At 42.9% G+C, this 26208-nt stretch overlaps 1 protein-coding gene across 1 annotated transcript in view; it reads left to right on the forward strand.

Annotated features, from left to right (window-relative positions):
- The first annotated feature begins 17035 nt into the window (after nucleotides 1-17035).
- The window catches only part of LOC125261055 (male-specific lethal 3 homolog), an 89303-nt gene continuing 80130 nt past the window's right edge, over nucleotides 17036-26208 (forward strand). Inside the window, exons 1-5 of the mRNA XM_048179604.1 lie at nucleotides 17036-17251; nucleotides 18057-18139; nucleotides 18301-18396; nucleotides 20829-20929; nucleotides 21078-21172. Of these exons, the coding sequence (XP_048035561.1) occupies nucleotides 17153-17251; nucleotides 18057-18139; nucleotides 18301-18396; nucleotides 20829-20929; nucleotides 21078-21172 (474 nt within the window). The 5' untranslated portion in view covers nucleotides 17036-17152. The remainder of the gene's footprint in view (nucleotides 17252-18056; nucleotides 18140-18300; nucleotides 18397-20828; nucleotides 20930-21077; nucleotides 21173-26208) is intronic.

The raw sequence follows: 26208 nt of genomic DNA on the forward strand, positions 1-26208 counted from the left end.
TTACACAGAATTATAAATTCTGCATTTAGAACTCAAACATGACACACTTCTTACACACATATTACTAGACTGACCTAATTAAAACAATGATTACAATAATGCATTTGAAGAAAACCCACATATTGAATACATTGAATAGACATGTTAGTAATTACATCATGGCATGTATTATTCTGTATATAGTTAATACTTTAAGTAATCGACAATTGTCCCTTTTGAGATTCAAGATTGAGTCCTTAAGCATAGTTTAAACTTTGACCGGAGTCACGAGTGACCGGGTCACGATGGACGGTCAACACAAGGGAGGTATTGATAGGACAGATTCGTCTTTAAATCCATTGATGGGTATTTTCCTTTTCCGTCCGATAATACAAGAGGGTTTTGTGAGAGAATCAATAGATTTAATGTGATCAAATCCACGTGATGGGTTCTGATTAGTTTATTGCTGATGAGCTAAGAAGTCCTTTAGACAGAGTCCTTTGTTAAAAGAAGTCACGTTATCACTTCTGTAAAGGCTAGGTATTTCCTGTCAGGAAATGGATCTTTTGGACCAAATGAAGCTTTGTTCAATCATGTTGTTCATTGATAAAGTCATTGGTAAGTTCTGTCGAGCGATGCCCTACAGTATAGACACTAAACATGGCATGATTGAAGTTACCGTGCAGGTCATAACATTTAACAATCATCAAACATGTAAATACAATGAGTACAATACAACATCAGTAATAATGGATACCATTTCCTGAGAAGGAATAATTTATAGCACAGTCTGTCTAACATTAATGCCATAGAGTCTGTGTTCTGTGTGGAAAATGCAGGGAAGATGCAGATTTTCTGTGTCTCTACTCTGTTCTCCATGCGGCAACCACATTCCTCAGCGCAATAAACTTGTAACTGAAAACTTCCCGGGGGATGGGGACAGACTCCAGAGTGAGCTTAAAAACTATTGGTTAACTAACCAATAATTGTGTCTGATTTGCCTCAGTCATTACATAATTCCCCCCCTTTCGCTCGTTGTTGTCTCTCTTATGACAACAGTGAGCGACGTTGACGGTGCCGGAAGATCAGACACATCACTGGCACACAAGGCTGGAAGGCTGTGATGGGCCCTGGTTGTGTGTGTCTCCTGGAGTGGTGGTCGTTTCATGGCGGTTGATGCAGACAGTCTGTAAGCTCAGGTCTCTGAGCTGGTGCTGCAGGAATCAAAGCGTCCAGTGCCTTGACAGTGTGTCACCTGTCATTCTAAAGTCAGTTAGTGGGGGCAAGAGGTTTGCTGGTGGCGAGGATCAGCTCTTTGAGCTTGCTCAGCAGGTGTCGAGGTAGCAGGTGCCATGACAGTGTCATCTGTCATTCGGACACCCGTGAAGCAGGTGGTTGCAGGAAGAGGTTATGGGAGTTGTAGTGTGAAGAGTGTTTCAGACTGACCCAGGGTTGATGACAGAAGCGTTTGTTACCTCTGCTCTCAGTCCGAAGGAGTCTGAAGTTTGCTGTATCCCTCTGCTCTTGTGGCAGCGCCGACTTGAGCAGGTCTGAGTGGTCTTGTGTGAGTGGCCAGAAGCTTGTGCTTCTGAGTACTTCTCAAGTAAGTACTGTTCAAGGGGCTCCTTACTAGCGTTAGAAGCTCCTACAGGTTCGATGCAGGCATGTCCGGTCGCCCTTGTGCTACCTGCTGTTGGAGATCATGCGGTGTCTGCAGGAAGAGGATGTTTCCATCCATGGCTTCTCCCTGTGGTAGGTCTGGTGCCTGGGTCTGTCTGAATTAATCCTTCTCCTTCTGTAGCTTTAGAGGATTTCAGGAAATTAGCTGATAAGGTGTCAAGCAGAAGGCTTTGGCCCCCCCTCTGTACCTCTGTGCTTGGCTGGGGGAGGTTCTTCTGCTGCAGGCAAGAGAGTCTTAGTTCTCTTTGGGCCATGTCAAGTTCATCTTTGGTGTTGTCCAGCTGCTGGGTCAGAGCTTCAGTCCCAGATCTGGACACATCCAGAGGACGTTCACAGGTCCTGATTGTGTCATCTTTGACCTAGAGTTCAGAATTTGCTATTTTTAACAGTGACTATTTGTGAAAGAGTTCTTTTACCACGTCTTCTCTGGCTGCCTTTTCCAGCTGCTCTCGTTGCGGAGCAGCTGTCAGAGCCGTTTGCAGTTTGTGGCTTTTCTTCTGTGTCTCTATTCTGTCAGGGTCCTTGTGTCTGTCCCGAGCCTCCATCTCTAGCTGGTCTATGTGGCTTTTAGCATGCATCAGCTCCTTGTGAGTCTCTGTGATCTGGAGTTTGAGGTTGTTCACCTCCTGTTTCAAAACAGTGAGGATGTGGGCCAAGAAGAAGTTGACTTCAGTCAGATCATTGTGACCATACCTCTGGTTTGAGTCATCTGCCATCTTTGTACAGTTGCTTTTGGCTCTGGTGCTATAATTGATCAGCAGCACTGGTTAGGAGGGTGTTCCTCACGACACCTAGCCAGTCCTTTTGGTCTGCCATCTGGGCAGTTAGGCTGAGCATCTGCAACATTTAGGCACGCTGGTGGTGAGAGTAAGGGCAAGAGACTACTGCAAGATCAAACAGAATTTAGGGCTAAAGGCACAGTGAGCAGCCAGGTGTATAAAATACAGCTAGGTTTAACAAATGACTTGTGGTTCTTGTGGTCAAATTATTTCTTAGTATTTCTTACTGATGTTACGTACAGAGACACGGAGACAGATGTAAAAGCAAACCAGGTGAGTTTATTGCACAATAAGCAGAGCACAGAGTGATAGCAAGTAGATATGTGGTTCTTGAGAGATGAATGGAATGTAATACTGTCCTTTTCAAACTTGCAGATGCTGAAGTAGAGATGCACTGGAGGGAGACGGTGGAGACACTCACACACACAGGCAGGTAGGCACACGAGGAGAACAGGAGACGAAGGAGATGAAGGAGATCGCTGGAGCAGGTAAGTATGTCGTTGGGAGTCCTTAAGGTAAGCATACATGTGCTGTAGTGCAAACGAGACCGGACAGTGAGTGTGTGTGAGTGTGGTGGTTTTATAGTGGTGGTGATGATGGTGCTGATGATCTTCAGGTGGCGGTGATTAGTATGCTGGTGATTGAGTGCGTGGGTAAGGAAGTGAGGTGGAACCTGACGTGTCTGTGACAGTACCCCCCCTCCCACGGCCCGCTCCTGAGGGCCGCGGACCCTGACGTCGTGGTGGTCTTCCTCTGGGGCGTGGAGCAGGTCTGTCTGGGTGGTTGGTGTGGAAGGTCTGTAACAGAATAGGATCAAGGATATCATTCTTGGGGACCCATGAGCGTTCCTCGGGGCCATAGCCTTCCCAGTCGACGAGATACTCGAGTCGACCACCACGGCGCCGGGAGTCCAGGATCTCTCGAACCACGTAAGCTGTGCCGTCCTCCAGGAGGAGTGGAAGGGGGGGCTCGGCGGCTGTCACGTCAGGTTCTGTGGAGGGAACAACAGAAGGGTGGTGAGGTTTCAGCAGTGATACATGAAATGTGGGGTGAATCCTACTGTACTGTGGAGGGAGTTGGAGTCGGTAGGTGACGGGGTTGATCTGCCGAAGGATGGTGAACGGGCCAATGAAGCGGGGACTCAGCTTCTTGCAGGGCAGACGCATCCTGATGTCCCTGGTGGACAGCCAGACCTTCTGCCCCGGTTGGTATACTGGAGCGTCGGAACGCCGAAGGTCGGCTGCCATCTTGCGTCTGCGCAGGGCTCTCTGCAGTTGGTGGTGAGCTGAGTCCCAAACCCTCTCGCTCTCCCGGAACCAGTAGTCGACTGCAGGGACGTTGGAGGGTTCCCCATCCCAGGGGAATAGTGGGGGTTGGTAGCCGAGTACGCACTGGAAGGGTGTTAGTCCAGTTGTGGCTTGGCGGAGGGAGTTCTGTGCGTACTCAGCCCAACCCAGGTACTGGTTCCAGGAGTTCTGGTGGCCGTGACAGAAGGTACGCAGGAAGCGGCCTATCTCCTGAATCTTCCGTTCCGTCTGCCCGTTCGACTGAGGGTGGTACCCAGATGACAGGCTGACGGTCACACCCAGGAGGGAGAAGAAGGCCTTCCAAACGTGAGAGACAAACTGGGGTCCTCTGTCGGAGACTATGTCTTCAGGAATTCCATAATAGCGAAACACATGGTTAAACATCAACTCAGCAGTGGCCATGGCGGTAGGTAGACCTTCCAGGGGTATCAGACGGCAGGACTTTGAGAAGCGGTCTACTACCACCAGGATGCATGTGTGACCGTCAGACTCAGGGAGGTCAGTGACGAAGTCCACTCCCAGGTGTGACCAGGGTCTCTCAGGAACGGGCAGAGGAAGAAGCTTGCCGGTGGGAAGATGGCGTGGGCTCTTTGAGATGGCGCACTCCCTGCAGCCCTGCACGTACCTCCTGACATCGTTGGCCATGTTGGGCCACCAGAAGCGTTGTTTGAGCAACGAGAGGGTCTCATTGGCCCCGGGTGGCCAGTGCCAAGTGAAGAGTGGGTATTGTGCAGGAGTGGAGTGCGACGTGCCCGTGTGACGTATTGCAAGCCTTGGGGGCAACCCGGCGGAGTGCGTGTGGAGGCATTGGAGGAGGGCATGGTTTCCTCGGACCACTGGATCGGGTTTACGAAGATGGACTCCGGTAGAATTGTTTCGGGAACTTCGGGCTTTTCTTCAGGGGCGTAGAGACGAGACAAGGCGTCAGCTTTGGTATTCTTAGAACCAGGGCGATAAGAGATTGAGAAGTCGAACCTTGAGAAGAACATGGCCCAGCGAGCTTGACGAGGGTTGAGCCTTTTGGCAGCCTTCAGATATTCTAGGTTCTTATGATCCGTGAGAACTTGAAAGGGATGAGTAGCCCCCTCCAACCAATGCCTCCACTCCTCAAGGGCAAGTTTGACGGCCAGGAGTTCGCGGTCACCGATGTCATAGTTGACCTCCGCCGGGTTGAGCTTGCGGGAGAAGAAGGCGCATGGATGGAGTCTACTTGGTGTCCCCTGCTGCTGTGAAAGAACCGCTCCCACTCCGGTGGTGGAGGCGTCCACTTCCACGATGAATGGGAGATCTGGGTTAGGGTGGACGAGGAGGGGAGCGGTTGTGAAGGCTCTTTTAAGGGTCTCGAAGGCGTTGGTGGCTTGTGGGGACCAGGACAGAGACTTGGGCTGATGACGGAGTAGGTTGGTGAGTGGACTGACGATGGTACTGTAGTTCTTGATAAATCGGCGGTAGAAGTTGGAGAAACCTAGGAAGCGTTGGAGTTCAAGATAGATAGATAGAGTCAGGGTACTTAAGGCGGTTGCTAGGTGTTAAGTGGTTGCTAGGGTACTCAGGGTGGTTGCAAGGGTGTTGCTATGCGGTTACTAAGGTACTCGGGGTGGTTGCTAAGGTGTTGCTATGGGGTTGCTAGGGTATTCGGGGTGGTTGCTAGGGTGTTGCTATGGGGTTTCTAGGGTACTCAGGGTGGTTGCTAAGGTGTTGCTATGCGGTTGCTAAGGTACCCGGAGTGGTTGCTATTGTGTTGCTATGCGGTTGCTAGGGTACTCAGGGTGGTTGCTAAGGTGTTGCTATGCGGTTGCTAAGGTACCCAGAGTGGTTGCTAGGGTGTTGCTATGCAGTTTCTAGGGTACTCGGGGTGGTTGCTAAGATGTTGCTATGCGGTTGCTAGGCTACTCGGGGTGGTTGCTATGGTGTTGCTATGCGGTTGCTAGGGTACTCAGGGTGGTTGCTAAGCAGTTGCTATGGTAACCTGGGTGGTTGCTAGGCGGTTGCTATGGTAACCTGGTTGGTTGCTATGATGTTGCTACGTGGTTAGTAGTTGTCACAGATGGTTACTATCAATTTTTTATAGAGTTGTTAGCATGTTCTTAGCCCAGTTTAGCACTTAGCTAATCACTATTAGCATGTAGCTATTCACTGCTAGCATGTGTAGCATGCTGGAAGTCCAGATTGCTAGCATGAGTCAAAAGAGCCAACCGCCATCTCTCTACGATGTTCTGATGCAGAGATATAGATTTTGCAAAACGGTTGCTAGGGTACTCTGTTTGGTTGCTAGGGCGTGGCTTGGCAGCTACCAATGATGAAACTCCAAAGGCTGCTTGACAATATAAACCAACCCCCATGTCTGTTGTTACGTACAGAGACACGGAGACAGATGTAAAAGCAAACCAGGTGAGTTTATTGCACAATAAGCAGAGCACTGAGTGATAGTAAGCAGATATGTGGTTCTTGAGAGATGAATGGAATGTAATACTGTCCTTTTCAAACTTGCAGAAGCTGAAGCAGAGATGCACTGGAGGGAGACGGTGGAGACACTCACACACACAGGCAGGTAGGCACACGAGGAGAACAGGAGACGAAGGAGATGAAGGGGATCGCTGGAGCAGGTAAGTATGTCGTTGGGAGTCCTTAAGGTAAGCATACATGTGCTGTAGTGCAAACGAGACCGGACAGTGAGTGTGTGTGAGTGTGGTAGCTTTATAGTGGTGGTGATGATGGTGCTGATGATCTTCAGGTGGCGGTGATTAGTATGCTGGTGATTGAGTGCGTGGGTAAGGAAGTGAGGTGGAACCTGACGTGTCTGTGACAGTACCCCCCCTCCCACGTCGGAGCGCCGAAGGTCGGCTGCCATCTTGCGTCTGCGCAGGGCTCTCTGCAGTTGGTGGTGAGCTGAGTCCCAAACCCTCTCGCTCTCCCGGAACCAGTAGTCGACTGCAGGGACGTTGGAGGGTTCCCCATCCCAGGGGAACAGTGGGGGTTGGTAGCCGAGTACGCACTGGAAGGGTGTTAGTCCAGTTGTGGCTTGGCGGAGGGAGTTCTGTGCGTACTCGGCCCAACCCAGGTACTGGTTCCAGGAGTTCTGGTGGCCGTGACAGAAGGTACGCAGGAAGCGGCCTATTTCCTGAATCTTCCGTTCCGTCTGCCCGTTCGACTGAGGGTGGTACCCAGATGACAGGCTGACGGTCACACCCAGGAGGGAGAAGAAGGCTTTCCAAACGTGAGAGACGAATTGGGGTCCTCTGTCGGAGACTATGTCTTCAGGAATTCCGTAATAGCGAAACACATGGTTAAACATCAACTCAGCAGTGGCCATGGCGGTAGGTAGACCCTCCAGGGGTATCAGACGGCAGGACTTTGAGAAGCGGTCTACTGCCACCAGGATGCATGTGTGACCGTCAGACTCAGGGAGGTCAGTGACGAAGTCCACTCCCAGGTGTGACCAGGGTCTCTCAGGAACGGGCAGAGGAAGAAGCTTGCCGGTGGGAAGATGGCGTGGGCTCTTTGAAATGGCGCACTCCCTGCAGCCCTGCACGTACCTCCTGACATCGTTGGCCATGTTGGGCCACCAGAAGCGTTGTTTAAGCAACGAGAGGGTCTCATTGGCCCCCGGGTGGCCAGTGCCAAGTGAAGAGTGGGTATTGTGCAGGAGTGGAGTGCGACGTGCCCGTGTGACGTATTGCAAGCCTTGGGGGCAACCCGGCGGAGTGCGCGTGGAGGCATTGGAGGAGGGCATGGTTTCCTCGGACCACTGGATCGGGTTTACGAAGATGGACTCCGGTAGAATTGTTTCAGGAACTTCAGGCTTTTCTTCAGGGGAGTAGAGACGAGACAAGGCGTCAGCTTTGGTATTCTTAGAACCAGGGCGATAAGAGATTGAGAAGTTGAACCTTGAGAAGAACATGGCCCAGCGAGCTTGACGAGGGTTGAGCCTTTTGGCAGCTTTCAGATATTCTAGGTTCTTATGATCAGTGAGAACTTGAAAGGGATGAGTAGCCCCCTCCAACCAATGCCTCCACTCCTCAAGGGCAAGTTTGACGGCCAGGAGTTCGCGGTCACCGATGTCATAGTTGACCTCCGCCGGGTTGAGCTTGCGGGAGAAGAAGGCGCATGGATGGAGTCTACTTGGTGTCCCCTGCTGCTGTGAAGAACCGCTCCCACTCCGGTGGTGGAGGCGTCCACTTCCACGACGAATGGGAGATCTGGGTTAGGGTGGACGAGGAGGGGAGCGGTTGTGAAGGCTCTTTTAAGGGTCTCGAAGGCGTTGGTGGCTTGTGGGGACCAGGACAGAGACTTGGGCTGATGGCGGAGTAGGTTGGTGAGTGGACTGACGATGGTACTGTAGTTCTTGATAAATCGGCGGTAGAAGTTGGAGAAACCTAGGAAGCGTTGGAGTTCTTTGATTGTTGATGGAATGGGCCAGGACTGGATAGCGGAGACCTTCCCCTCGTCCATCCTGATGCCACTGTGATCAATTATATACCCCAGGAAATGGACAGAGGGCTGGTGGAAGGAGCATTGTTCCGCTTTAAGGAAGAGATGGTATTGCCGTAAGCGTTGGAGGACCTCCGCAACGTGGTGGCGATGTTCGGCCAAGCTCCGGGAGTAGATGAGGATGTCATCAATATATACCAGTACGAACTTGTGGAGAAACTCCCGGAGCACCTCGTGTATGAAGTCCTGGAATACGGAGGGGGCGTTGACCAGGCCATACGGCATGACGAGATACTCGTAGTGTCCGGTGGGCGTGACAAAGGCGGTCTTCCACTCGTCCCCCTCACGTATCCGGACGAGGTTGTACGCGCTGCGGAGGTCCAACTTAGTGAACACAGTGGCACCGCGGAGATGTTCCAGGGCCGCTGGGACGAGGGGAAGTGGGTAGCGGAATTTAACAGTGATCTTGTTGAGGGCACGGTAATCAATGCAGGGCCTCAAGCCTCCGTCCTTCTTAGCCACAAAAAAAGAAGCTTGAAGCAGCAGGGGAAGTAGACGGGCGGATGTAACCTTGTTCGAGTGCCTCCTTGATGTATTCCTCCATGGCCTTCTCCTCCGGTTGTGAAAGGGGGTAGATGCGTCCCCTGGGCACTGGCTCACCCGGTAGCAGATCGATGGCACAGTCCCATGGCCGGTGTGGAGGAAGCTTGGAGGCGCGTTGCGGGCAGAAGACGTCACTGAAGGGAGCGTAGTCCGGGGGAACATCCACAGAGCGCTTCTCTACAGGGCTTTCGATGGACGTGGCATTGATGGCGAGAGACTTGGAGCGTGGAGATTTCGGAACGGGAAGCGCTGGGAAACAGTCTGGGAAGCAGTGGTCGCCCCACTTCAGGACTTCGCCCGTGCGCCAAGAGATGGTGGGGTTGTGTTGTTCCAGCCACGGGCGCCCTAGAACCACGTCAGCGGTGGATTCCTCCAGAACCAGCAGATGTATATTCTCCGTATGTAGAATGCCGACACAGAGTTGAAGAGGTCCCACACAATGACGGATGTTCTTACGGCTCAGGGGTTTGCCCGTGATGGAGTGGATTTGATAGCTAGTCGGAGACGGGGAGATCTTGAGCTTGAGTTGACGACAGAGGGTTCCTGAGATGAAATTTCCTGCTGACCCTGAGTCGAGGAGCACCACCACTGGAATAGAGGCATTTGCAGCAGTAAGAATTACAATAGTAGTGAGTGGTTTCATTTTCTGAATGGAGGGGAAAATTGCACTCACCACGGGCCGAGGAGGACGAGTTGGGCATGTGGAGATTACATGCCCCGGAGATCCACAGTATAAACACAGGTTTAGGGTCAGCCTTCTTTGTCTTTCATTCGGTGTGAGATGTGAATGATCTATTTGCATGGGTTCGGTGGCTGGTTCTGGAGGGCTGACGGGCTCGGACCGACGGAGGAGGTTGGTGGTGGATGACTGGCCCTGGTGCTCTAAGAGACACGACTGCATACGAGAACCCACGCGGATGGCGAGTTGGATGAAGCGTTCTAGTCCCATCGAGTCCTCGTATGCAGCGAGATGCAGCCGCACGTTGGGTTCCAACCCCTGACGGAAAGTAGTGATGAGGGCTTGTTCATTCCATCCGCTGGTGGCAGCAAGCGTTCGGAACTGCAAGGCATAATCGTTAACAGATAGATTTCTTTGCTTCAGATTATAGAGTTTCTCACCAGTCGAAGAGTCCGCCAGAGGTTTCCCGAAGACCTCACGGAAGTGAGAGACGAACGCCGTGTAAGACTTGACAACAGGGCCCTTCTGTGTCCACAGGGAGTCTGCCCATTGCAGGGCCTTACCTTGCAGTTGCGAAATGATAAATGCTATTTTTGCTGTGTCGGTAGTGTAGAGGTGCGGCTGCATCTCCAGGACCAGTTCGCATTGGAGAAGGAATCCGCTGCATTCCTCCGCCGATCCACTGTAGGGCGCCGGTTTGGCCATGGGACTGGCAGTGAATGCTGGGGAAGAAGCGGTGATGGTGGGTGTGGAAGCAGCCGCGTTGGTGGATGACGGTGATGATGGCTGTGGTGTGAGTGCTCGGCGCAGCGCGTCCACGAGCTCTTGAAATGGATCGTTGGTGCTCATGCTGTGAAGTTGTTATGGTCCGGTCTTCTGTTACGTACAGAGACACGGAGACAGATGTAAAAGCAAACCAGGTGAGTTTATTGCACAATAAGCAGAGCACTGAGTGATAGAAAGCAGATATGTGGTTCTTGAGAGATGAATGGAATGTAATACTGTCCTTTTCAAACTTGCAGAAGCTGAAGCAGAGATGCACTGGAGGGAGACGGTGGAGACACTCACACACACAGGCAGGTAGGCACACGAGGAGAACAGGAGACGAAGGAGATGAAGGGGATCGCTGGAGCAGGTAAGTATGTCGTTGGGAGTCCTTAAGGTAAGCATACATGTGCTGTAGTGCAAACGAGACCGGACAGTGAGTGTGTGTGAGTGTGGTAGCTTTATAGTGGTGGTGATGATGGTGCTGATGATCTTCAGGTGGCGGTGATTAGTATGCTGGTGATTGAGTGCGTGGGTAAGGAAGTGAGGTGGAACCTGACGTGTCTGTGACATCTGTATGATGTTCTGATGCAGAGATATAGATTTTGCAAAATGGTTGCTAGGGTACTCTGTTTGGTTGCTAAGGAGTGGCCTGGCAGCTGCCAGTGATGATACACCAAAAGATGCTTGCCAGTATGAATGATATAAACCAACCCCCATGACACTATGATATTCAGATTTGAAGATATCCCTCTATGCTTTGGGTTGCTAGGGTGCTCTAAATGGTTGCTAGGGCTTGGCTATGAAGTGTTCAAAGTGTTTGTGATTGGCCGTTTGCTACCCCGAGTCAAATGAGCCCACCCTCATGTTTCTATGACACTTTTATTCAAAGATATTCCTTTGATCTTTTTCAATGGAAGTCTATGGAACTTGTTGCTATGGTGTTCAATATGGTTGCTAGGGCGTGGCTTGATAGCTTAGCAGTGATCCTGAGAGACTGATTGGTTGCCTGAGTAAAATGAGCCCACCCCCTTGTCTCTATGACATTGTGATATAGAGTTATGTTCAATACAAAATCCCTATGTAATTTCCATAGTATGTCTATGGGGAAATTTGGGCAGCTCTTGCGCCCCAGGGGTACAACTTACAACCCATTTTGAGATATGGTCTGACAGAGCCTGTCAGCCTCTTCAAACGTGGTGACCCACATGTTTCTACGAAATCCTCTTTAGGAGCTATGACTCGTCAAAGTTCGTCGCAAGGTTAAGTCTATGGGATTTTTCGCCCGATTTTTCACCCGCCGGACGGACATCGCACACCCGATCGCTTATATAAGTCATAGCACACCACTCCTCAATGGGCCGGTCGATTTGACACCTCATTCGTGGGTCTATGACAAAAACAGCTAATCACTATTAGCATGTAGCTATTCACTGCTAGCATGTGTAGCATGTTGGAAGTCCAGATTGCTAGCATTAGTCAAAAGAGCCAACCGCCATGTCTCTACGATGTTCTGATGCAGAGATATAGATTTTGCAAAACGGTTTCTAGGGTACTCTGTTTGGTTGCTAGGGAGTGGCTTGGCAGCTACCAGTGATAATACTCCAAAGGCTGCTTGACAATATAAACCAACCCCCATGTCTGTACGATGTTCTAATGCAGAGATATAGAATATGCAAAACGGTTGCTAGGGTACTCTGTTTGGTTGCTAGGGAGTGGCTTGACAGCTACCAATGATGATTCTCCAAAGGCTGCTTGAGAATATAAACCAACCCCCATGTCTGTACGATGTTCTGATGCAGAGATATAAATCTTGCAAAACGGTTGCTAGGGTACTCTGTTTGGTTGCTAGGGAGTGGCTTGGCAGCTACCAATGATGATACTCCAAAGGCTGCTTGACAATATAAACCAACCCCCAAGTCTGTACGATGTTCTGATGCAGAGATATAGATCTTGCAAAACGGTTGCTAGGGTACTCTGTTTGGTTGCTAGGGAGTGGCTTGTCATCTACCAATGATGATACTCCAAAGGCTGTAATAATAATAATAAGTATGCAGGAGAATAAGAATGGATGCTTTGCCTTTGGCAAGCACCATTAATTATAAGTTTAATAAGCATTACAGTAAGTTGGCTTTTTCAAGCCAACTTAATAAGTTTAATAAGCATTTCAGTAAGTTGGCTTTTTCAAGCCAACTTAATAATAAGTTTAAATAGCATTACAGTAAGTTGGCTTTTTCAAGCCAACTTAATAAGTTTAAATAGCATTACAGTGAGTTGGCTTTTTCAAGCCAACTTAATAAGTTTAAGAAGCATTTCAGTAAGTTGGCTTTTTCAAGCCAACTTAATAATAAGTTTAATAAGCATTTCAGTAAGTTGGCTTTTTCAAGCCAACTGAACTATTAATTTTCGATTTCTTTGTTATTTAACCAAGGCTGCCAACTCTCACGCATTCAGCGTGAGACTCACGCAATTGACCCAATTCTCACGCTCTCACGCCACACCCCCATATTCTCACGCAGACTCGTGCAGCAGTGAGGGAAAAAAAATCGCGCCGCATGATCTCGCAAAGCAACGCGCAGAGAGACCAGACAGACAGTGTACAGACTAGTGAGTTTTTTGTGACAATTGTGAGGGAAATACACAATTTATTCCCATAAACTGTGTAGTCAGCCGTACTCCCTCCCATCTGCACTGTGTGAATTGTGAACGCAGGCAGGTCAGTGAGTTACAGGGCGCTCCGTGTCTCCGTCCAGTTTAGGCTAGTAACTAATAGACCTATGCTGTTATATAGTTTATAGGGGTGTGACGAGCGAGACTAAAATGTGACGATAGTTCTCGTCGAGGCGAAAAGTAGTCACAGAGTGTTAGGATGATTAGGAAAGAATATGCCACCGCTACGTTTACATTATGCCTCCACTGTCGTTTTGCTTCGTATTTAAATAAAAAACATTTAATTCAGTTGGATAACGGTCGCCGCCGCTCCATATTCAGTGTTACGCGCGATCATGAAAGTGAAAGTAAACGTGAGCGCGCATTCAAACATGATTTCAATACCCCGCATTTTGAAAGCGGCTCCCTGATGAATGCAAATATCTCTCAATATGAAAGCTATTTTATGCTGGGCTGTGTACTTGTAACCATCTCTCAGCTCTGTATCAGAGAAAAATTTGGTCTTATTTGCACTTTGAATATTGAGAGAGTGCGATTATGGTTACACTTATTGTAAAGTGTTACCATAAAAATGAATAACAGTTTTCTCCTAATCTTATTAAGCACAAACAGTAAGGTTTAATTTGTTAACATTGGTTTATGCACTGTGAACTATCATGAACTAACAATGAATGACTATTTTTATTAACTAACATTAACAAAGATTAATAAATACTGTAGCAAATATGTTGCTCATTGTTAGTTGATGTTGGTTAATACATTAATGTTAAAAAATGAGACCTTATTGTAAAGTGTTACCATTTTTATTTATACTGTTTTTATTTCTATGATCAGTTTGTGGAAAGGAGTTCAGTTAGGAGGTCAAAAGTTGTAGAAGCTCATAAATCATGTACAGTAAGGTCTGAAGAGACTGAAATCATACAGAAGAGAAGTCAATCAGTTGAGTTTGTGGCAAAACCTTTTACAGTACTTGAGTATTGTTGTCTTTTACTGCATATGATAATTCATACTCAGAAAGTAGAACTGAAATGACATTCATTACAAGATGATTAGTTAAAACATTTCAAATACACCTGCAGAATATTTTTTCTAGTCATGTATTTCGCCATCTTGTCTCGTCTCATGAGATACCTGTCTTGTCACACCCCTAATAGTTTATATAGAATTAAGTTAGCATTAGCAGAGTTGTTTGTTTTGCAGCACTGAGCAGTTATTTTACATAACTTTATCATAAAAAACAGTACAAAGACAAGCCAAGCCCCTTCCCCATAACCAAAGGCCCACCCCCAAAATCTCACTCTAAGCTGAACTCAAAAGTTGGCAGCCCTGATTTAACACCAACAAAATGAGATGTTCAGCAGTAAACTGTACTAACCGACCTACAGGATCTGACGGATCACTGAACTTTTTTCTGTAACATTAAATGTGGGCGTTATAAGCTAATTAATAAATGTTATTAGTTAAGATAACACACCTAATGTTAACCATGTCGAGAAAAAGCAGGTGATCGTTATCTGGCAGTTACTTATTATTTTTATGGGTATAAAATAATAATTAGCAGGACAAAACTAATGATAGCCTACTCTAATTACAGCAATCAATCTCCTGTAACGTTAGTTGAACTTGATTTAAAATGGCAGGACCGTTTCTGACGATTTAGAGTTGTATCTAGTGCCATATTATGTTAAGGTCTCCGAACATACATAGCAAGTATTCCACATTGTGTCGACATTTTTAGTCTGAAATAAATTACCTGCAAAATCAGTTACAAGTAACAGTGCCGTGAATATTCCGTATCATAGCAACAAAGCGTCTCAACTGAAAAAAAAAAAACGCTGCGCAGCTGAAGCATTCTCAAGCGCTCACAGATAGGCATTTTAAGCAGAGTGCCTAGCGTTTTCAGCTGGCTAAAAAACGCTCTGGTGGACACACGGCCTAAAGCTTGTACCGAGAAGGAGGTATGAGAATGTTGTGTAATACACTCCACATATATTTTATTAGCTAATCCATTGCAATTTAGCCATAACTAACAGCAGTCTGTTTTGTTAGTTCATTTTTCAATAGTGTCTGTAATTATCACTGACAAAAGTATTCACATCGGTGTTTGTTTTCTTCCTAAATTAATCAGACTTTTGAAAGAATTGGTTGAATGAACAATTTAAGTGACTCACTCAATAAAAATGTGAATCACTGCCGCCTACTGGTGGTTTCAATTTTTAACAATTTCTTTCTTTTTAGAATCACTCCGTTATGTTAGAATTTAATGAATGATTATACATAAATTTCATAAAGTTATGAAGTATAGATAGATAGATAGATAGATAGATAGATAGATAAAGAAGAAATAAATTATCCAATAATGCTACACATAAAACAGATCATTATTATTTTTTAATTAAAAAAATAATAACAGGCAGCATACCAACATTCAACCCACCCAATGTTGAAACCAAATCTACACCCTTGGTTAACATACTCAGAGTTTTCACTTAACCTCCTTTCTGAAACGGGCCCCAGGAGGACTTGAACGCACCACTAATCCCTGCGGTGCGAACACGGCAAAATCCGTGTACTTCAGCCAATAGTTCTAGCAAATTTGATCCAGTGTGAAAGCCCTTGTGGTTCTCTGGAATTTTATGGCAAAAGCGTCAGTTGTTGCCTTGGTAGCCCAATAGTCTATCCAGCATGCTAAATTAAAGAATAAATAAATAAGAATAAAAAAAAATAAATGAATAAAAATAAATAAATAAATAAATGATTAAATTCTGGATTAAATTCAATTAAAAATGAATTATTTCTTAAGTCATTTATTTATTTATTTTCCTTTAATTACTTTTTTTATCAATATATAAAATTGTTTTTAATGTTTGCTGGTTTGGGCCTTCTTATGAGGTCGTATTTTATTTTAATTTCTTTACCTAAATACTACTGTTTGACCTACCTGTAAAACTTTGAGCATTGTTTTATTTCATTTGTTTCTATTGTATTTGTTCTATTGTATTTATTTGTCCTATTGCTTGAAATTTGTTTATTTGTTCTAATACTGACTTTTCAATAATGTTTGAACTTTATAGTAGTTTTTGCTGTGGTATTGAAATTGGAATCAAGAATTGTGAAATTTCACTGGTATCTAAAATAAACAAACAAACAATTGGCAAAGTGTTTTATGGTTTGATAAAACCAAACCAAACTTTTGAGCCATATTTTTAAAAGGTTGTTTGGCACAAAAACAAGAATGTTTATCACCCAAACAACACCATACCCATAATGAAGCATGGTGATGCAAGCATCATAAGGCTGCTTTTATTCACCTAGGACTTGGGCAGTAGTCAAGATAGAATGAATCGTGTACACAGGAGATCCCGCTGCAATATCAGTCTGGAGGTTTTTTGCAAGGAAAAGTGTTTGTTACATGAATGTTGGTTTCAGTATTACATTAAAAAGTTGGTACATTAAAAAGGTCTTACATGATTTTACTTGGATTCAAACCTAAAAGCTGTAATTTTTTTTTCTTTTACAGTGGTGCATAGACTTTTTTTTATTATACTCACTGCATATACTCCACTTGAAAGGCCTACATAGCAATAGGGAATACCGTAATTATGATTTCTGAAACACTAATCTTAAATATAGACAATATAATAACATACAATTTATATGTTAGGATTATTGAGCTGCAAGCAAGTGAATGGTGTAATGAATGAATCTCTCAACTTTCACCATTTGCTTGCACAAGTTGTTAGACAATAAGCAATAAAACAGTTTTTCATCATTTTGAATTTAGATAGTTGTTCACAATAATATTTTCAGGCTACTGCTATGTAATGTTTCTGACTTTCGTAATAACGGACCCCTGACTTGGAGATACAAGATTTACAGACCTATGAAACTTTAATGTGCACCTGAATGCAGCAGATAATGCATATATTAATTTGTTTTGCTTTCCTTGACATGACATTGCAATGCTAAATTCTTAAAATCTTTGTGTGGAATCAAAAGACAGAGAAAAACATTAAATTGTCCAACGAATCTATTTTATTATGTCAAAAATCCCCATTTAACGCACATCTGGTCATAATTACAAATTTCAGAACTCTAAGTAGGGACTTCCCAGCAGAGAACATAAATAAACGTCATTTCTTTTTTTTTTTTTTTTTTTTTTTTTGCGCACAGCTCTCTCTATCTTCCTCAACAAGGTATGCAACGGGTTAAGGAGCGGGGCTTCAGAGTCCTCTTCTCTTGTTCGCCACGATGAACAAATGAACTCTTGGGGAATGAAATTTAAATTCCATAAAGGAGAAAAAGTTCTCTGTTTTGAACCTGACCCATCCAAGGCCAAGGTGCTCTACGATGCAAAGGTAAATATACAGTAAGATCATGTTGCTACACATTTGTCTTTTTAACAGCTTGTTTTGGTGTGTTAAAGACAGTACATATTGCCTTCACGCATATGGATATTTATTGTTCCCCCCCCTCACATTTCCTCAAATACATTTTTCGGCATAGTCGTGAAACTGGAGCGAATTGCTATTACAGTCTCTAAGGATCACCAATATAATCAGTTTTAATGACATGTAATATATTAAATCGTTCTTAGTGTGCGTTAAACGGATTTATATTAAAAGTCCAAGGTGTTGCGTGGTTAAGAAACAGGAAAAGTTATAGCACGTTAGCTCGCTGAAGTAGCTAGCACTCCATCCGCCCTATCCGAGGCCTCTCCATCCTCTTCATCATGCCCGATCAAGCAAAACATTTCAATAACATGAATTGCATCACTAAATTTAAAGTATCCGCGTTACACTTGTAACCTCTAATATCAACTGAAATAAAATTGCGTGCACACAATTAAACTCAGTCAACTTAGCAACAGATGTGACGTCAGCATTATGCGCCGCACAAGCTGCTGCGGTGGCAAACTGGGGGAAGGGCAGAGGATGAGTCTTTACTAGCCAGTAAATATAGTGTGTGTGTGTATATATATATATATATATATATATATATATATATATATATATATATATATATATATATATATATGTGTGTGTGTATGTATGTATGTATGTATACATGCATGCGTATATATATGTTATTTATCTATTTTAGATTCCACACATTCTGTCGTGGGAGTCCTAAATTTGTGTTTATTTGCGTTTTGCATTTTAGGTTGTTGACATAGCAACAGTAAAAGATGACAAGGGAAGAAGGGTCCCAAATTATCTGATTCATTTCAGTGGTTGGAACAGAAGGTAAGAAGAGGAAGCATTTTAGGCTTTTAACATTATTGTTTAATTATTTGACATTTTAGCGTTACAAAGTAAACGAATGAAATTACTAAAGTTAGCAACGCTCAATGCCTTAATCGGTGTCACTGCGGCATTTGTTGTTTTGCTGTTTTGCTGTTTTGCAGTTGGGATCGCTGGGCTGCAGAAGATCATGTGCTCAGAGATTCTGAAAATAATCGCATATTACAACGTAAACTGGCACGCAAAGCTTTGGCTCGCATGTGAGTTTCAATAAGCCGCTGCTTGTTCGCATTGTTCAGTTGTGTTAAAATGTTTTGTCTGCTAATGGTATTTCAAATACAGTTGATTGACCTTATGAATGATAATAGCAAAATCAAATCTGGCATACTACCATTGATGTTACAATGAAGATCTGGCTTTAAAGACGTCATAAAATGATTTTTTGTGTGTGCTATTTTGTTACTACTATTATTATTATAGATATCTGCTAGCTTTAAAGGGTTAGCTAATCCAAAAATGAAAATTCTCACCCTTATTTGACTCTTCTCTAAACACATGAGACTTTTGATCACCTTGAAGCACAGACATTTTTATATTTTCCTCATCATTTTTGTCCTTCAATTGAAAGTCTACCCATCCAAAAATTTCAAGCTCTAAAAGTACATAAAGACATCGCAAAAGTAATGTCTTGAGCAGTTTAATCGAATTATTCTGAAAAGAGAATTCTTTGTTTTCAGATGATAACCAGATTTGAAATCTACATTCTCTCTCTCTGTGCTACAGACCCATGCAAAGTCATGATGTGACAACTGAAGCTGACAAACTTTGTCCAATCAAATACTTTCTAGAACAAAAATGCCCTCTTCCCTACAAAATTAAAGTGGCAATTTCAGTATGAATAAATAAAAGTATCAGGCTTTTATTTTTACATTTAGATACATATGTAAGGCAGAAAGCCATGTGACAAAAGATACTGTATGAGGGATTCAGGGTTTTCCTCTTAAAGGGATAGTTCACCCAAAAATGAAAATTTTATGTTTATCTGCTTTCCCCCAGGGCATCCAAGATGTAGGTGACTTTGTTTCTTCAGTAGAACACAAATGATGATTTTTAACTTCAACCGTTGCAGTCTGTCAGTCGTATAATGCATGGCAATGGGAACTCCATCTATAAGAGTATAAAAAAAACATGCACAGACAAATCCAAATTAAACCCTGCGGCTCATGACGACACACTGATAAATACTGTTCGGTTTCTTGCACAAAACGATCTTTTCGTGTCTTAGGACATTAATGTGTTGTCACGAGCTGCAGGGTTTAATTTGGATTTGTCCGTGCATGTTTTTTTTTACTCTTATAGATGGAGTTCCCATTGGCATGCATTATACGACTGACAGACTGCAACGGTAGGAGTTAAAAATCATCATTTGTGTTCTACTGAAGAAACAAAGTCACCGACATCTTGGATGCCCTGGGGGTAAGCAGATAAACATATAATTTTCATTTTTGGGTGAACTATCCCTTTAAGAAGTCTGGACCATTTTTATGTTTTGCTTTAAATATACTTAACTAGCAACTAAACAACTACTACAAACAAACAAACAAACAAACAATGTGCATAATTATCAAAACACCCTCATCATGAGCAGAAAACAAAGGTTAGTAATAATTTCAGAGTTTTAATTGCCTTTCCTTGCCATCTACAAATACTTTTCCCAATTATTACATTACAATATTATTATTTATTATAATGCTCTTAAAATGCTGATTAATAATGATAAATGTAGATGGAAAAAATGTCTGGTCAAAAAACTGTTTATTTAGTCTGAGTCCTATGTATATGACAGATAAAAATAATTGTATTTACTGCTTTCTCATTTTCTGCAGCATTTTAGCGAAAGTATATATCTATTTTACCACTCACTGTGTTTCTGCTACTATCAAGTCACCTTTATTTATACAACACTTTTTACACTGCAGATTGTGTCAAAGCAGCTTTACAGTGATAACTGGTATATAATTTTGGCTGCACAGCAGCTCTTAAAGAAAATGGTGTCAGTATCCATCTTAAGTAAATTCAGTATTGATTCATTCCGATGTAAGAATCAATAGTTATTAATTTAGTTAATTTATCTATATCAGCACTGGAGTAAAGAGCTATGTCATCATCCTGCTCAGTTCAGTTCGCATACAATGGTGTCAATGCAGGCAGATCAAAACACTGTTGAATAGCAAATTTCAAGTGTCCCCAACTAACCAAGCCAAAGGCTGGATCCGGTCCATATCAGATAGTGGACCCTGTTCCTACACACGACCATAAACGTCCCTGAATGTCAGCAGAGACCAAGACCAAGCTACTATTACAATACTGTTAATGTGGCACTTTAACATCTTTAGTGGGAGAAAGAATCAACACACACAACGGAAAGGGGTTGTTTGGCTCTAGATAAATCAGAGGATATAGCCCTGAAAGATTATTACCATAAACGATCCTGAGTGCTTGTGGTGTGAACCGTTCCATTGTTTTGATGTGCGGCTCACTTTAAACTAGAAACGGTAAAATGGTGTTACAGTTGTCACTTTGTCCGTTATTTGAGGATGCCTGTTCTAGTTCTTATGTGACTACTTGAGGACAATTAGATTCAGCAGAATCAGTATATTGTATTTTGTTTTATTATTTATTTCCTGCACAGGAGGAAAAAGGGATGGAAGAAGCGACGCTGTCGTCTGCCAGGTGTTAACCCAATCTTGAAGACCCTGACTGAAGAGGAAAAGGAGAAGAGTGATGATGCTTGTGAGTATTTAATGTTTACTAGAGATTGTTTGAGTATCCACTTGCATGCAAACAAAAAAAGATTTTATTAAATGTAAATGCTAACCAAAAATGCTCTATTCTGTATTTTCACTCAGTTCTCCCTTTTGATATATATATTTTTTAACAGCTTTGATGTCACCATCTGATGATAGTGACGAAGACATTTCAGACCAGGCGTCTTTAAAAAGTGAGAGTGACTCATCTGAGGATTTAAACAACATGGTAAGAGATTGCATTATTTTTGAGCATATTATAGAGTCAAGTCTCCTTTATTTATATAGCTCTTTATACAATAGAGATTGTTTCTAAGCAGCTTTACAGTGATAACAGGAAAATTATACATTTTAGCTGTTGGTCAGCTGAAGTCATTTCAGTGTTGATCCAGTTCTGTTGTGAAGATCATCAATTATTAAATTAGTTAATTTAATCTATAAGCAGTTCTGCAGAAAACAGTGATGTCATCGTCCAGCTCTTCAATTCTCATACAACAGGGTCAGTACAGTCAGATCATTAATATTGTTGAATATTAAGTGTCCCCAACTAAGCAAGTCAGAGAAGGAACCCAAACCCCATCAGGTGACTGAATGGAGAAAAAACCTTGGGAGAAACCATTCTCAGTCAGGGGGGCAGTTCTTCTCTTGCCAACAAATGAACATAGTGTGATTATGTTTCAGGCTGCATCACAAGTCAGAATTCAGATCGGGGTCGGTAGCATTCAAATATTCATTCATTTCCTTTTAATTGAAGATCGCATTCATCACACTGGTATAGAGCCGATGCTGGCCAAAGGGTCTGTGCGGAGGACCTGTCTGGATCTTTTGGTCTTTGTTGAGGATCTGTGCCATTGTCTGTCATGTCGATGAGGCCTTCATAGAGGATTGTCTAGTAGACTTGGTCTCTGCTGACGTTCAGGGACGTTTATGGTCGTGTGTAGGAGCAGGGTCAACCATCTGATCTGGAATTTGGATTGGATCCAGCTGACTACAGTAACCTTGGGAGAAGGATGAAACGGACTAATATTAACATAGAGGCTGTTCTTCTTATGATGTAACAGGTACACAGGGTGTTATAAGAAGTGTTCCTGGTTCTGGTTGAATACCTTTTGTGAATACTTTTTGTGCGCAAAAACAAAACAAAAATAACGACTTTATTCAACAATTTCTTCTCTTCCCGGTCATTCTCCTACAATGTTGACGTTGTACACACACTGCAGCACTTCCGGATTCTACGTCAGAATGCCTGCTCAATATTGGCTGACGCTGTACACGTGAGCACCACAATGCATGCGTGTGGGTAGTTGACAAATGGGCAGTAAAAAATGTTTTTTTTTTTGTAAAACACTATTTTTGAAGAAAAAATACATATATTTTTGTAGTGTGAAGTCTGATGTTTGAGAAAATATGAGGGGTCACTAACTTTATCAATTCTTTCAAAAATTAAGGGAAAAAAACTCTTAACATAAAAATAGCATGAGAGAGATTTATCTTTATTGTTAGATGCTTATTTTCATATAGTGCTATTTATTTATTATTAAATTATGAATAATATTATTTTTCCCCATAACTTGGACTTTTTGGACATATTTTTAATAAATACGAGGCAAACTTTGCTGTCATCCTTTCAAAACTGCTGAAAATTATACCATTTTAAGATGAGTGATGATTATATCTCCCCTACTGCAATACTCAAATGTTCTTTTAAGATACTGAGATAAAGACAAATTTTTTCCGGTTCTTTTATGTGTGTTGCACCATAGGACGTTGTCACACTAAAGGACAAAAATGGTAGTTATTGCATTAAAGAGAGTCAGTAGTATTACATTAAAGCAGGGCTCGTCAACTGGCGGCCCGCGGGCCAAATCCAGCCCGCCAATCATATTCATCTGGCCCGTGGCACCCCAATCTCCCTCCTCCTCTTTTCCTGGCAGTGCAGCTAAATTTGGTTAGATATCATGGCCGCAGTGGCGCATTATATTATATGTTCAGTATTTCTGTCGACTGAACCAGCGATATCAGTCATTTGTGAATTAATCATTCTTTTGTCTCGATTCTTTTCCATGAATTGGCCAAATGCGCTTGCATAACGATCTGAAACGACTTGGATTCATTCGGACCGCTCTGTCACTGAATCATCTGAAGTTGTTTCTCGGTCAGTAACGACAAATACAGAACAAATAGCGCTGTTTTCATGTGTTTCACTAGTTTACTTTGAACTACGCAGCATGGCACAGTGGATAACGGAATGAAAGCTTAAAGGAGCTGCGTTTATTCCCAGTAATTATTAATTATTATTCCACCATTATTGAACAGCGTTGTGACATCTAGTGAGAAGCGTTTCAATTCTACATACATCTCTCATTTACAAACTACAAATCACGCGTTGATTAAACTAATTTTAAATCGGATGAAACAGCTTCAACATTCCCAACAAGACTGATGAGGAAAACGGGAGAAATGTGCCATGAATGAAGATAAGACTTTTAAATCCCAAAATCACCACACTAACACACAAACCTTTACCATGAATAAACTCTAGTAAATTACTATGGTTTGTGGAAATGTGGAATATTTATATTGAAAACTATGTTATAGCCATTTATATTGTAATATATTTATTAGGTGGGGGAATATATAATTCATGTCTTTGTTAAGGTGTAAGGTGTTAAGGTGCAGCTTCAAGAGCTGATTCTCTGGTGTCAGGATTCAGTCAGGATGCACTATAATGTCAGAAACTGTGAATATATGCTGCATGGAGATAGGACAGGTATAGTTTAGTTAAATTACAGTTATAACTTCTTGTCTTCTTGTTTTTATCCACTATATTACTACAAGCCTGTTGTACCGGACCAAAAATGTAGTTTTTCCGACATTTATTGTACTTCACACAAAAGATAAAGCGTACGTTTTCACTCTAGAAAATCACTTTAAGAGCTTAATAAAACAGTGCAAGTGTGCATTAAAATATTATCCATAAACTCTCTCTCTCTCCCTTGCATTATCATCAACATACACAGTGAATTACACAAACACTCGTTACAACTAACAGTAAACAAATATATAAAGACCCTATGCCTTTTTGGGTGGTGCTTAATAAACTGGTAAACTTTATATCCGTAAATCAACTCCGATGAACTGTAATAAAGTGCTCTCACCTTCATTACTGCCATATCCAGTATCACTCTGGAGACTGTAAGCTGGATCACGAACAGCTTACTGATCTATCCTTGAGTAACACATTTTTAGCACAACCTCTGTTTTGTATTGTCCCTTTTTATTGACATTCATTCACAAAGAAGTCCGGTGCTAAAACGCTTGAGACATTCTCGTCAGTGCAGCAATGGCGGACTGTACAACTGGCTGTGAACTCGCACAGGGTGGTTCTATGTTAAAACAGCAGTGTCTGGCAACATTTGTGGGCGGGGCCTGTGGCTAATGTGATGTCACACTGCCAGGGATCTGGAAACGGCTTGTTCTGAGACACTGCTTATGATTTATGGTGATTAAAAAAAAGGAGTGGTTGGATTTTTATCATTAAAGGGTGGTTGTGTACATACACTGCCAACACACATTTATAGCCAAACACCATGCAAAAGTGAATTTTGCATAATAGGTCCCCTTTAAGAGTTCCAATCCATGTTCAGTGTGCAAATTGAAAAAAGAAACTCTTGTACGTCAACTTTAAAGGGGACTCTATAGGGCTTGTGCGCTACAGATGTGATCAGCTCTAACATCACACAAATCTTCTGTTAAAAATAAATCATCCACCTGCCAACCCCCCGAACATATGATTTTCACTGATTTACTGTAGATTTTAGGGGTAGGATGGTTCAGATTTCTCAGATTTCTGTTCATGTCTTTCTTCAGTCGAAAAGAAATTACGTTTTTTTTTTTTTTCTTTTTTTAAGGAAAACATTACAGGATTTTTCTCCATTTAGTGGACTTCAGTGCAGCTTCAAAGGGCTCTACACAATCCCAGACGATGAATAAGGGTCTTATCTGGCGAAATGATCTGTTTTCTAAACTAAACAAGATGAGCATTTGTGGTTAAAAAGTATACTTTTTTTTATTTTTTTTTATTTTTTTTAGAAAATGGCAGATCATTTCTCTCATTATCCACGCACCCTTAAAGTGTGTGCTGACCAGTTATGCTCCGTCCTTCATTCATTGTTTTATTTGTCTCTGTCCTCTGCTAAGATTCCAGCTATGTGGAAAACATCTTGCCTTGTCCCTATTCCTAAAAAAGCTAAGGTGTCCAACAACCTTGCCAATCTGAGGCCTATTGCTTTAACTTCTCATATTATGAAGTGTTTTGAGAGGGTTGTATTGGATCACCTGACTAGGCAGGTGTTTGTTTTTCAGGACCCCTTGCAATTTGCATATAGTAAGGGTGTTGGGGTAGATGATGCTTTACTTTTTATGGTCCATAACATTTATAGTCATCTTGAAACTATTGCCAGCTCTGTCAGGATCATGTTTTTTGATTTTTCGAGTGCCTTTAACACTATACAGCCACATATTTTAGCCAATAAATTAATTGATTTTAAATTGCACAATACAACCATTTCTTGGATTCTAGATTACCTCTTATTACGACCACAGTTTGTTAGGCTTGGTAAAAATCTTTCTGATACCATTTTAACTAATACTGGAGTACCTCAGGGCACAGTCTTAGCTCCCTTTTTATTTACACTGTATACTGCTGACTATAGGCATAGTCAGCCATCCAGTTGGGTACAAAAATTCTCTGATACTGCCTTAGTGGGTTTACTTAATCAGGGCGATGATTTGGCTTACAGAAGGGAGATTCAGTCTTTTTTCAGCTGGTGTGAGTCTAACTTTTTAAAACTGAATGTAGAGAAGACTAAAGAACTTGTGATCGATTTTAGAAAGAAAAAAGAGAAGGTCCTTCCAGTCACAATTAATGGTCAGTTGATCGAAATTGTGCAGTCATATAAATTTTTAGGCGTCCACTTGGATGAAAAATTGAATTGGAAAGAGAATACTAATGTCCTAATGAAGAAGGCCCAGTCGAGACTTTTCTTTTTGAGAAAACTTAGATCATTCAATGTCAGCACAAAGTTTTTAGATGTTTTTTATCAAGGGATTTTAGCTAGTGTTCTTTTTTATGCTGTACTTTGCTGGGGGGGCAGCATACCTGTTGAGGACAAAAATAGAATAAATAAGCTGATCAAGAGGGCTGGTTCGATTATTGGTCTTACTCCAGACTTATTAGAGGTCATTGTAGAGAAGAGGACAAGG

The sequence above is a fragment of the Megalobrama amblycephala genome, unplaced genomic scaffold (assembly GCF_018812025.1).
Source record: "Megalobrama amblycephala isolate DHTTF-2021 unplaced genomic scaffold, ASM1881202v1 scaffold253, whole genome shotgun sequence".
Taxonomy (NCBI): Eukaryota; Metazoa; Chordata; class Actinopteri; order Cypriniformes; family Xenocyprididae; genus Megalobrama; species Megalobrama amblycephala.